The following is a 12,121-nucleotide window of genomic DNA, read 5'->3' as shown; positions in this document are numbered from 1 at the left end:
CCCACACAACGTGTGACCCAGATAAATTATTCATTTTTACACCTGTGTGTTAAAAGCAAGGGGAAAAAAGGCTATTGTGAAACTTAAGAAAGTTAAAGTGGTTCATCTGAAGTTGCAAAGCCATTAAATGCTGGAGTGATAACCTAAAACTGGATTAATAGTACAGGGACAGGCTAAGCAGGAATTCTGTTGTTGGTCCTCCAGGGTGTGTTTTGATTTATAATTTAGTCAGATTCCATCCACAGGTATCACCTCAGTGCTGCTAGGCACATGTGTTGTTTATGATAAGGTGGGCCTGAGATGGGATGTGTAGTCCTATTTTAGAGATGGATCTATGGAGCTTACACGCTGAACCACTATAGATACAGCATAACCTTATTAAAAAGGAACAGTCATGAATAAAAGTTAATACAGCAGCTTATTCAATGTAACTCAGCATACCATCAAGAATATGGTACTTGCAGTAAGGCATTGCATAATGCTTGAATGGGCAACTGTAAGAACCCTTAATTAACCCACTCTTGTGCTTTTATGTAGTCTACTAGGTTTCAAAAATCTAACCTGGTGGCTTATAAAGTATCAGTGTGAAGTGAAACCTAGTACAGACTGCCAATGGTCTCAGTAATGGACTCATTGGTAGGGGGTAATTATGATAATATGCCAATTTTGATGTGATAGTGGTTGTTGATGTTAAAATGCTGCATGTGGCACCTTTAAATGCTGAAACAATCTGTATGAAAGCAGGGAAAGAAAGTCAGGGAAGGCAATGACAGTGAGGGACAGGGTATGAATAGAAATGCCACAAAGGTATCCGATTATGCTGCGATTTTCTGTGCCCGGTCCAGAACAGAAAGGAGTTTGTTGTGTTCTAATGATGGCAGGAGGAGATTAGGAAGGAAAAAGGAGGCAGAAGGACAGATGATGGAGAGATAGGCTGACAGAAGTGGCAGCGGTGGTGGAAAAAGAGAGCAGGAAGATATATGGGTCTGACGGAGGAGTGAGTCATTGAAGGGAGACTGGCCGAGATAATGGGCACGGGAATGAAAGAAGAAAGGGGATAGATGAAGGACTCACTTAAGATGGTAATGCTGAATGCACCAAAGGGGGGGTGGGGGGTGTCGGGAAATGGAAGGGTAGGAAATCGCTCATTGGGGACGGTTAATGTGAATTGGGCTCCGAGAGAAATGACAACTTCTTGGGTAACGGGACAGAGTCGAGCGACAGTCTGTGTGTGTGCGTGCAGACGGGAATGTGTACGGACGAGAGACGGAGAGTTTGAAGGAACTCGGGGAAGAGAGATGGTAATATACGCAAGCAAAGCTTTAATGGGGCGGAGAATAACGAAAATGGGAAGAAGGAGGCAGGAAGAGGCTGTGAAAATGCTGTGCTGTGTGCAGAGCGTAAACAGAGTGGGCGAAGAGGGAAAAACAGTATGTCATTGCATATAATTTTGTGGTAGTGGGTCATGCGTGTTTCAAGTCTTGCACGATGATTGATGTCAAACGTAAGTGTATTTTTGAAATCTCTTTGCATACATATACCCTGCTGTGTGCTGAAGCCCCTGCGTTTAGTTAGTCGTGTGTGATAACTTACTAAACAGCAGCATACTGGCGTTGGAAGCCCCCAGACGGTTTGAGGCAAAGCAGGTGTAGTTGCCAAAATGTTTCTCTGTCACATTGGTGAATAGCAACAGCGAGCGTGTCTTCTCATTTTTGATCCTTAGGGTGTTGTCACTCTCTACCGGCCTGGGTAGCCATCGTGCAGTAACAAAAGCAAAGGGAGAAAGTAGAAAGGAAAGACAAGAAAATTGGTGACAGAAAATAACATCACACTCGAGTCAGTGTGAACAAGAAACATTTTGCTCAGAGAGACGAACGTGCAAAATAGCCCTCATCTCTATGTTCTGTCTCACCTTGTAGTCTCAGCCCATAAATGACTGATACCTCCTATTGGGGCCTATTATACTCTATTAACAACTCTCTCTGGCTAGCAAAGCCTTGTCTAAGTACTTCTGTGTCGTGCTTCGCCTGATGCCAAATCACCCTGACTCCTCTACGCTCTCTGGGACCTTTTACAAACTTGGAGGGGCAGTTTATGTGTCTGTAATATAGAGGAAATATGTTGCCAACAAGCTAATATTTCTCCGGAGATGGCAATATATACATGATTATCTCAGATATATACTAATGCCAGAGGTTAGGTACATCAGCAGCAGCCAAAACCACATCTACAGTACATGGCTGAAAAATGAATTCTCTGTCTGAAAATGTTCAATTTGAACCATTCTCTTATGAGAATGAAGACACAAAATTACCCAAATTTTATGAATAATGTTTCCTTATTCTGGGGGTTTTAAAACAAAAATGCAAAAGAAGATGAATACATTATTGAGTTTTAAATGGCTAAATCTGTTTTCTTTCTCCCCCCTCTTCTCTAACCTGCTGCGCACTGGATGGATTTTAATAATCCTCAAGTCACATTTTAATTATTGCATTTTTTTTTTTTGTTACTGTTTATCGACAGATGGTTAAAAAAAAACAGTGGTTTGGCTGTGGCTTATAATTACTCCCTCTAACCAGACAAACTGTTACTTTTGTGGCGCTGCACTGAGTTGTCAACCAATCAAATCAATGCCACAAAACAAAAACACGAGTTAATGACACCTGCAAGTTGTTTGCTTAACATAACCCCTTGGGGAAAAGCATTTTCTATAAAGCTTCAACTCATGTATATATATATAAAAAAGGATATTTTAAATGTGGATCATAGATCGTATGTAAAAGATGGAGATGAGCAACCATGAGTTTACCCACTCGTGTGTGGGTTTAGGTTGTGAAACAGGACATGACTAAATCTGCATGAGAGCTGAAGTTCCCCTCAGGCATTTGCAGCCAACGCTAGCGATGTCTTTCTAGCTTGATAAGCAGGGCGCACCTGTAATTCACTGTGATATTAAATGGAATGCTGATTTGGCGAGCAAATATCAGGCTTCAAACAGGTACACCTGCCTCAACCAGCGTATACGTGATCTTCGCCCAGTCTGCCTATTCCGTGTAAGTAGAACAGTACCAAATGTTATAACTGAAAGATTCAGGAGGCTTCATAGCAGACAAATTGGCACCTAAATTGACAGTGTTCTCACCTATGATCATCCCTGTACCACTCAAAGGAGGCCGGCGGGACTGCCATGGCTTCACAGCGCAAGATGGCTGTCTTCCCCAAATGGGCTGGCATGTTTTTCATGTCTGTGATCATGGGAGGGTCTGGTAGAGAAGGATAGGAGAAAACACAAACAGAGAGACTGGAATGAGTAATGTGTATACATTTAGCTTCACTTCAACCAAAAAGGCAGGTCTAGCCACAAGGTTAAAAAGCACCTGCAGAGAACAAATTTAAAATGTATACATAATAAAGCATCTAAATCATTAACATATATTATTAATACATCACTGTGGACATGGAGTTCATTTTGTGCAGCGCACAGGTGGGATACTTACAGTTGACTGTGACTATGACCTTACGCTGGTCTGGAGGGGCCACACCATTGTTGGTGATACATTCGTAGTCCTGCGCCTGCTGCCTTGTGATCTCTGTGATCTCCAGGAACTCCCCCTCACGCAATGTCCCATCTATTAGGTAGAAGTCAAAGGTCACTAAAAATCATATGCAAGGTGATGCAGGCAACTGATTTAAGCTTTTTTAGCTGAGGCTAATGTCATTTGAGAGGCCAAGATGCACATATTAGATGACAACATATAATGCATTATTCAAGAACATTTACAAGAAGTGACGTTGGGCTGACCTTGGTTACTACTTAAGTTGTGGTTAACACATTCGCCCTACATGTGAAAGACTCACAGTTTGAGACCAAGATGAGACACAAAAACAGCCTCAGGGGGTCAAAACCAAGCGCTCGGCCCGAGCTTGGATAAATGGGAGGTCTGTATCAGGAAGGGCACCTGGTGTGAAATCTGACCCCATGGCAAATAAAGGAACAGCTGAATGTCCATTCTTTTATTATCAATACTCAAATGGCAACTTCCTCATGTATTTATTGTTTATCGCAATTTAGAAATATTATTTTGGATTATAGAAAAACCTCAAATAGTTAACAATGCAACAATACAGTGCATGATGATACTTATTATGAGCATTAAGGTGTGTATAATTACGAAAAAAATATTATAATTCAATTTTTATCTCCTGGCCCAAATGCTCATTTCTTCAGTTGATGTTTTCGCACATGCAAAGTAAGTAAACACAATGTGACAGCAGTGACTCTTTTACTACTTTTATACTGTCGGGGGAAATTGTAAGCTTTGCTTTCTAAGCGTTGGACACACTGGGTTGGGGGGGGGGGGGGGGGGGGAACTGCTCATTCACCACATTACGCGGCGAGCAAGAATATTTGGCGATTATTTGATGTTGACAAACTCCCAGGTGAACAAAAAAACAAATTAGTCAGTCTCACACTTTCAGTCTTTTTCCTTGGGCGACAAAACAGCCACAGAATCTCTTCAGAGAGGAGAGTCGAGGGGACAGGCTACAAGTTATTGCTCCTTCATGTGAGGGAATGGATGCTGTGGGTGTTATTGGTTCGACAGTGGAAAAGAGAGCGAGGGAGAAAGAGTGCAAGGAGAAGAAGAATGATAGCGAGCGTGCACCCCCTCCTCCTGTAAGCACAGCAGCCAGCTGTCTCGCAGCCTCCGAAACCATTAGGCCTTTTTTTTTTTTGCCTTTACCCCATTAAAGAAGTCAGACTGTGGAACACAACATAATATATAATCTCACCACTAACAAGGAAATCCAGCTCTTAAATTGCTGCACACTTTCCCCTTTCAAAGCCCCCACCCAGTTCCCAAAACACACAAACCAAGTCACTGTCAATCAGCAGACCTTTACTTCCCTTAACAAACACACAAACAGCTCCTGAGTACGTTTGAGAGGAACACCAACGCAAACACGCACACATAAAAAAGACGCTAAACGCCACGATTATTCCTGTCAGAGATTAGCGTGGCGGTTCTAATTGAAGATTATACTGGAGGATTATTAGTGCGGCTACTGAGCTGGAGACGATTATTTGCAGCTGCTGCAGCAGAGGCTGAGCAGCGAGCGACAACCGCCGTGATGGCTGCTTGTGCCACCCGGGTGAGCCGTGGTTGATGGGGTGGGGTGGGTGAGATGTTATTCACTCATTCGATTAGTCTAATAAATATTGCTCTCTTGTGACATCTCTGTCAAGCAGGCAGAGCACCCAGCTTTGCAAGGAGGAGGGAGCCGTGGCAGCGTAGAGGGAAGAAGGAGAAGAGATAGAATCAGACAACTAACACTGGAGAAATTACACACGAGGCTGTTACAGGTGACGAAAGAAATCAAAAGGACAAAGCAAAGAATAAAAAAACCCGAGAGCAATCGAGTTATAAATTGAGAATTACAGACACAGAGTGTGGTAATTTGACAGCGATACCGTGTAAGAGACTGAAAGAGATACACAGATGTACAGATAAAGAAAAAAGGAGAGAAATGGCAACATAACGAGAGAAACAGTGACAGATGTCAGGTTGGTTATTTGATATTAGGTTTTTTTCATGGACTTTTCATCCATAGCATCTATGTATGATGTAATATCGCAAAGCAGTCCTTGCACTCCCCCTTTATTCCCCTCCCTCTCCATCCCCTGAGATCTCTGGACCTGCATTGCACACCTCTCTCCACTTTGGTGGGAGATCATATCTGAGCGGAGCCGGCCCTTGGCACTCCCACAATGGTCTGTAAAATACAGCTCCATGAACCACTTATGGCTTTTGAAGGAGCCTGACTCCTGACCACCAGAGATAGTTGGATTGCACCTTGGAAGAGACAGGGTTTGTGAATAAGAGGGGGGAAAAGGATCAAGAGTTCTGGCCCGCAACAGTGAAACCGTGCTCTATTTCCCCGGCAGCACTTTGAGCTTGACTAGACTACCAGGGCACTTGATTTCTCGGCTCCTCTTATCCATTTCCATTACAAAAACTACAGTCAAGGCAGAGTGGTCTGATGTGAGGTTAAAACAGAGATGGGTGGGCAGTCTAACAAATGATAAAACCAGTCATTCTGGTAGCATACAGCAGCTGTAATGTGTGTCAATTGATCTAAATGATACAGTAGAATTTCAAGGCCAGTGCACCCCAGTGCTTTACACGTGTATGACTAAAATTCCTCAAGAACACTTCAAATTGTTTTTCCCATGTTTTTTCCTGCACTTTGGATCTGCGAAATGTTGCTTGATCAGCAATGGACTTAAATTTCAAGCTCCTTTTTGATCGTGGGATGTAAAAACAAAGGACAACCTATTAACATTTGCTACATTTCACAGTTCCCAGGTCTTTTGGGGGACTCATTAAATATTTGGAAGCAATTTTTTAAAGTTTTACTGTGTTTAGAATGAACAAATGTGCTCATAGCTGGGAAAGTATTATGATTTGAGGAAATAGATTAACAGATTGTTAAATCAAGATATAACGCAGTCCAAGTCTTGCACGTTAACACAAATCCATAAACATTTGTTTATGAAAGCACAGTGTCCGACATATATGCTTAGTGGAAACACTTCACAGTTGAAAAAATAAAGGTGCTTCTGGGAACACTGTTTGCCCACCTGTTGACTGGAAGCCATCAGACTTCTTTCCTCCTTTCCAGTTACCTAATTTCCCCACCCACCTGCACACATGCTCCTTATTCCCAAATTACATGTGCATGATAAATTGTACTCAGTATTCAGTGTTCTTGCCAACATACACAGGTCATCTGACAGTCATCTATCATCTAGTCATCTATCCTTTATTGTACCCATATAGTGTTTAAGCCTGTCGCCCATTTGGATTTGTTTCCCTCTGCTTACCGCCTTCCTGTTGCCAGCCTTCGAACTGAATTGGAGCCAAACAAACCATATTTTAATTATGACGGCACTGCTGTTGAGTTTAGCATCCCAGCCCATAGAACACCTACCAGAAATATCAAAGCCCAATCTACTGCCATCAACTGTAACTAACCTATTTATATATTCTATAAGGATACACAACAATTATACTTATCATCCTGTCCGAGAGTTTTAGTTGACACCAAAAGAATATCACCTTCCTTCCACAGCCATAAGCATCTATTCTAAGACTGTGTTACTGCAGGATTTAATGGATGGTACGTCAAATGATAAGCCTGTGCTGTGCTGGTGTATTTAACTGGATAAGACAAAATGCCTGTATGCCTCTGTGTGGGTCAACTGATGGATGCCAGAGAGAGTGAATGGGTGCAAAAGATTGTATCTGTGCTTCTGGTGAAGATGAAGGAGACGGCGGCTGCAAATAACAGCGCCGAGCGGTATTACTATCTGTATGTGAATAAGGAGTCTGGTAGCTGCAGACGGGACGCAAAGGGGTCAAAGACTTTTAGCATATCCCCCTCATCCCCCTCACCTTTCAGGTGGTTCTCCTCCTCCTATTCTACCACGTCTTGGTGTACTGCATACGCATTTTCTGCTCAACTTTCAACTCCTCTTCTCACTGCCCCTCCCTGCAGTTTCTCTATGCAGTCTCTGAGTAATGGGGACAGATGGCCGGCAGCTTCTTGCTGTTTCTTTGGGCTCGACCCCCCTCCTTTCTCTACCACCCCTGGTCCTCTGCAACTGATGGCTTGGTTGCAGAGACTCCTACGGAATAGCAATGTGGGCCCTATCTCTTTCTCTGCAAGCAGAGGGGTTATAGGGGGGTGGGGAAGCAGTTTGAGTTGGTGGGGTGGTTAGAGAGGGAGGATTATTGCTGAGAGAGGAGAAATGCTGTAGACTTTCAAGAGAGGACAACTGCACAGAGTTTGTGATGTGAGGTTGTGTGCGTGTTTGCTGCAGGTGTGCATTCATGCATGCTTTCCTTTTCTCCTCTATATTTTGTGTGTCTGTGGGTGTGTGTGATCACTCCTGGGTTTGTCCCTCCCTGAGGTACTGTAGTGTACTGTGTAGGTTCATAAGCACTAACTGTACAGCGAAGGACATACTGTTCACAGCATGATAACCCAGTCACAAACAGAAAGAGAGAAGGAACAGGCCTCTGAGTAAGCCCAAAGCTGTCTGTAAGTGCAGCACTACAGTAGGTTGTGCATTTATCGGCAGTATAATTACATCGTGTTCAGTAATTGTTCACACTGACCTATTTATTACTGCTGCTTGCTACTGCATTTGATCTGTGTTGCTACAGCTGTAGTCAGGCTACAAGTTAGCCAATTCTGTTGTGTGAAAAAAAAGTCTGCAAAAAAGTGCTGAAACCAACAATAAAAAATGAAAAACTAAAATAATGATCCTTATTGCTTCGCAGCTTCCTATTATATTCATCTGTCAGTTGCAAAGGATATTATGAAACTTTCTAGCACACATGCTGATATTATAAACAAGAAAGTTCAATTCTGATAATTCACCCATTGTCACAGAGCTCTTAAGCTTCCAGTTTATCCCACAACACAGAAACAGCAAGAAAATAAATTAACATCTCAACCTTTTCTCTGAAAACAAACAGCTGAAACTCTGAGTCATAGCACAGTGGTATATTCAGTACATAGCAATTTTCTTTATGTGTCAAACAGATGAGACAGAAACTACAAATTGCAATTTTGGCAAAAAAGTAAAAGACCAAAAAGTGAACTCTTCAATCTCTAGAGACCAGATAAAGGTTATTTGCTTGACTTTGGACATCGGCGATGACGAAAACGAGAGCTAACATGGAATAATGCTGCGCTGATTAGATCAAATGGACTGACTGACTTCATCTATCAAGATGCGCTTCCTGACCACCCTGAACAAGCTCCAATTCCTCACACCAGAAGAGGTTTAAAATAGCTGATTTGGTGCCAAAAGTGGCTGTTGGCATCACGATGCTGGTTGACAAGGTGGATGAAGACAGATGCTGATGATTACGGGCGGCGCGGTGGGGATAATTACGTATAATGTGTGGTTATTTGGGACAAAACATTGGGACATGGGGAAATGCGGGAGTATGAATTTAAGATGGGGACAAACTAAACAGCTGGGTTTAAGAATGATGACACAGAAGCCAGGGATAAAGACGTGAACATGAGCTGAATGCTGATAAGCTTATAGGCTGGGAGAAAAAAAAGGCTTTAACAGGCGAATGAGTGTCAAGGATGAATGTAAAGGCAGGGAGATAAAGGTGAAGCTGTGAACATTAGATCTCTGTATGTTAAGGCAAGCAAGCACGAAGGGGTAGCTTACATTTCTGTTCTTTCCAGGTGACAGTGGGCTCAGGCCGGCCGACTGCCAGACAATAGAGGTTTACATTCTCTCCCTCGTTCACTGACACATTTTTTGAGATGTTGACGATTCTGGCTGGCACTGAAAAACAGGATCGCACCATTAAAATATGACCTCGAAATACATTATTGATAAGGTACAGCTTTACATCCTATTAAGGTGTTTAACATATGATGCAAATCTCTGCAGCTTAGACAGACACACAATCCGCTGATTAATGATCTATGCTTGAGTGTTTACTGAACTGTGCAACAATATTCTTCCTTCATTCCATTGCAGCAATCCTAAATTCCTGCAAATGGATATTACCATTTCCCTCTCTTGACACTGACTCTAGTTTTGTCTTGAAAAAGAAAGGGCACTTGCAAAAGTGGTATTGGAGGAATTTTTACTTCTACTGTTTCAGTGAGTATGACCACCCCTGAAAACCATTTTGGCCCTAACTCAAAGTGTTGGAGATGCTGTGCATGTAGTTAGTTTGATAACGAGGTGGCCCTTGAATTTAAATAGCCCATTATCATTGTTTTTAATGAGCCTGGCTCTGAGATTGCTTTTTTGTGAGACATCTACCGAAGATACTTTTCTCTATCTTGCTGGAGCTGAATACTTGCAGCAATAAAGTACAGATTGGAGTGGTGGTAAAGCTGCTCCTGCTTGATACACTGACTTGAGGGTGTAATTATTTTGTGTGTTATCAAGCAAGGGTGGGAAATGTGGGCGACTTGGAATTGAGCATTTAATTGGGTATATATGGTCATCTGTGCCAAGCTTTGGACCCTGCAGACAAGAGTGTTACTTGGCTGCAGTGTGATGTGAAATCTCCAGCAAAGCAGATGACATTGTCTCTGCCACCTGTGAGCTTTGAGCCAGACCTCGTGTTTTTATCCCTGTAATTTTTAACCTAATATATCCTATTAAAAGTTTTTGGTCTCAATCTGCCGGTGATGTATGGCTACATTTTGCACTCCGTAGCCCCAAAATATGCATACAATCTGACACATGCAGGGGGAAAAGGCCTTAGATCCATCCTCCAGGCAGTCCTGCATCGATACATCATGTCACTAAGGATCAGTCACACACTCACTCACTTAGCTGCTGACTTGATGACTGAGCTCCAGTCGAGGTCCAGTACTGTCAGTTATTTAGTCAGGCACTTGGACAGCCTCCTGTGTACCTCATCTACTCAACATACAGGCTCATCCATCTGATCTGCCTAACTTTCTGTTTATAAAGACAAGTAATCTTAACAGCCCATATGAAAATAACAAATGGGCTCATCTGTCACTGCACTAGTCTTCCGTCACTGTAGCCACACACACATACACAGGCCAGCTGAGCTTTGAAGACACGAGTAATTTCACATTCATATAAATATAAATACCTTAAACACCAAGACATCATAAACATTAATGACTAAGTTGTCTATCATAGATTTTAGGTATACATTCAATCATGATTTTACAGAAAACTAATGCTGACACACACTGCCATAGAAACCATCTTAATTGCTTCCATGGAAGTCAGACTTCAATCACACCCTCCTGACAGCACTATGTTTGGATGAATAGCAAAAAGCCTAATTAAACTTTTTAATCAGATCCAGGGCAGTTTACAGTACCATGGGTGTAATATATACTTTTTTGCGGCATCACTGGCAATCAAATCTGCACTCTGGATATATTAGAGAAATTATCCAAGAGTACCGGATGCAATAAACAGCCACTTATAATAGATTCCTGTTCTGACTGAACCCAGCTGCTGACCTTGAACAATGAGGTAGACATGAACGATGCGCGGCTTGTTATTGGCCTGGAAGGTGCAGGTGTAGGGCCCCTCGTCGGTTACTTGCACCTTGTCAATATGAATGGAGAAGTCGCTGTTGTTGCTATTGACCAGCGTCACACGCCTATCCAGAGACCACTTATCTGTCCCCGTGAAAAGGATATTAGAGCGGTTCAGCCAGGCCTTGTGGGTCACCTCCTCGTCAATACGGCATCTGCGGGGAAAACAGGAAGTAATTAACAAGTGTAATATAAACAGTATATCTTCTGCTTCTCTCGGCTGCTCTCTTTAGGGGTCACCGCAGCGAATCATATCCATCTCACCCTACCCCTAGCATCCTCTTCCATCACACCAGCCGTCCACACGTCCTCCTTCAAAACATCCACGAACTTTCTCTGTGGTCGTGCTCTTTTTTCCTGTCTGGCAGCTCTATATTCAGGATTGTTTGTCCCATCCACTATCTCTTCCCTGCACATGTCCAAACCATCTCAGCCTTGCTTCTGCGATGCTTTGTTTCCAAACTGCTCAACCTAAGCTGTCCATTTGATGTACCCATTTCTAACCCTGTCCATCCTGGTCACGCTTAACAAAAAATTTTAACATCTTCAGCTCTGCCACCTCCAGCTTGGCCTCCTGTCTTTTTGTAAGTGGCACCGTTTCCAAACCATACATCATAGCAGGTCTGACTACCAGCTTGTAAACCTCACCTTTCGCTTTTGCCGCTATCCTTCTGTCAGAAATCACCAAGACATTTGTCTCCACCCACTTCACCTTGCCTGCACTCTCTTCTTCACCTCTCTTGTCCACTGTCACTTGCCTTGGATGGCTGATCCCACATATTTAAACCTGCTGAAATATTTCATTGGTGTAGGTGAAAGCTGGTAAATTTACAAATAACACACACACACACACACACACACACACACACACACACACACACACACACACACACACACACACACACACACACACACACACACACATATCTATCTATAGCTATCTATATAAAACACATGCTCATTTCAAGCTCCACATGTTTAATCC

At 42.8% G+C, this 12,121-nt stretch overlaps 1 protein-coding gene across 1 annotated transcript in view; it reads right to left on the bottom strand.

Annotated features, from left to right (window-relative positions):
• Positions 1 to 12,121, bottom strand: part of iglon5 (IgLON family member 5) — a 124,259-nt gene that overhangs the window by 8,604 nt on the left and 103,534 nt on the right. Inside the window, exons 3-7 of the mRNA XM_086311080.1 lie at positions 11,059 to 11,291; positions 9,257 to 9,376; positions 3,498 to 3,629; positions 3,143 to 3,263; positions 1,594 to 1,745 (exon numbers count right to left, since the gene is read on the bottom strand). Coding sequence (XP_086167206.1) covers positions 1,594 to 1,745; positions 3,143 to 3,263; positions 3,498 to 3,629; positions 9,257 to 9,376; positions 11,059 to 11,291 — 758 coding nt within the window. The remainder of the gene's footprint in view (positions 1 to 1,593; positions 1,746 to 3,142; positions 3,264 to 3,497; positions 3,630 to 9,256; positions 9,377 to 11,058; positions 11,292 to 12,121) is intronic.

The sequence above is a fragment of the Aulonocara sp. 'chitande type north' Nkhata Bay genome, linkage group LG11 (genome assembly GCF_057382095.1).
Source record: "Aulonocara sp. 'chitande type north' Nkhata Bay isolate Kocher_YH1m ecotype deep benthic linkage group LG11, A_spYH_male_GT1.1, whole genome shotgun sequence".
Lineage (NCBI taxonomy): Eukaryota > Metazoa > Chordata > Actinopteri > Cichliformes > Cichlidae > Aulonocara > Aulonocara sp. 'chitande type north' Nkhata Bay.
The sequence above is the reverse complement of the archived record's forward strand: the minus strand, read 5'-3'. Positions and strand labels throughout refer to the sequence as shown.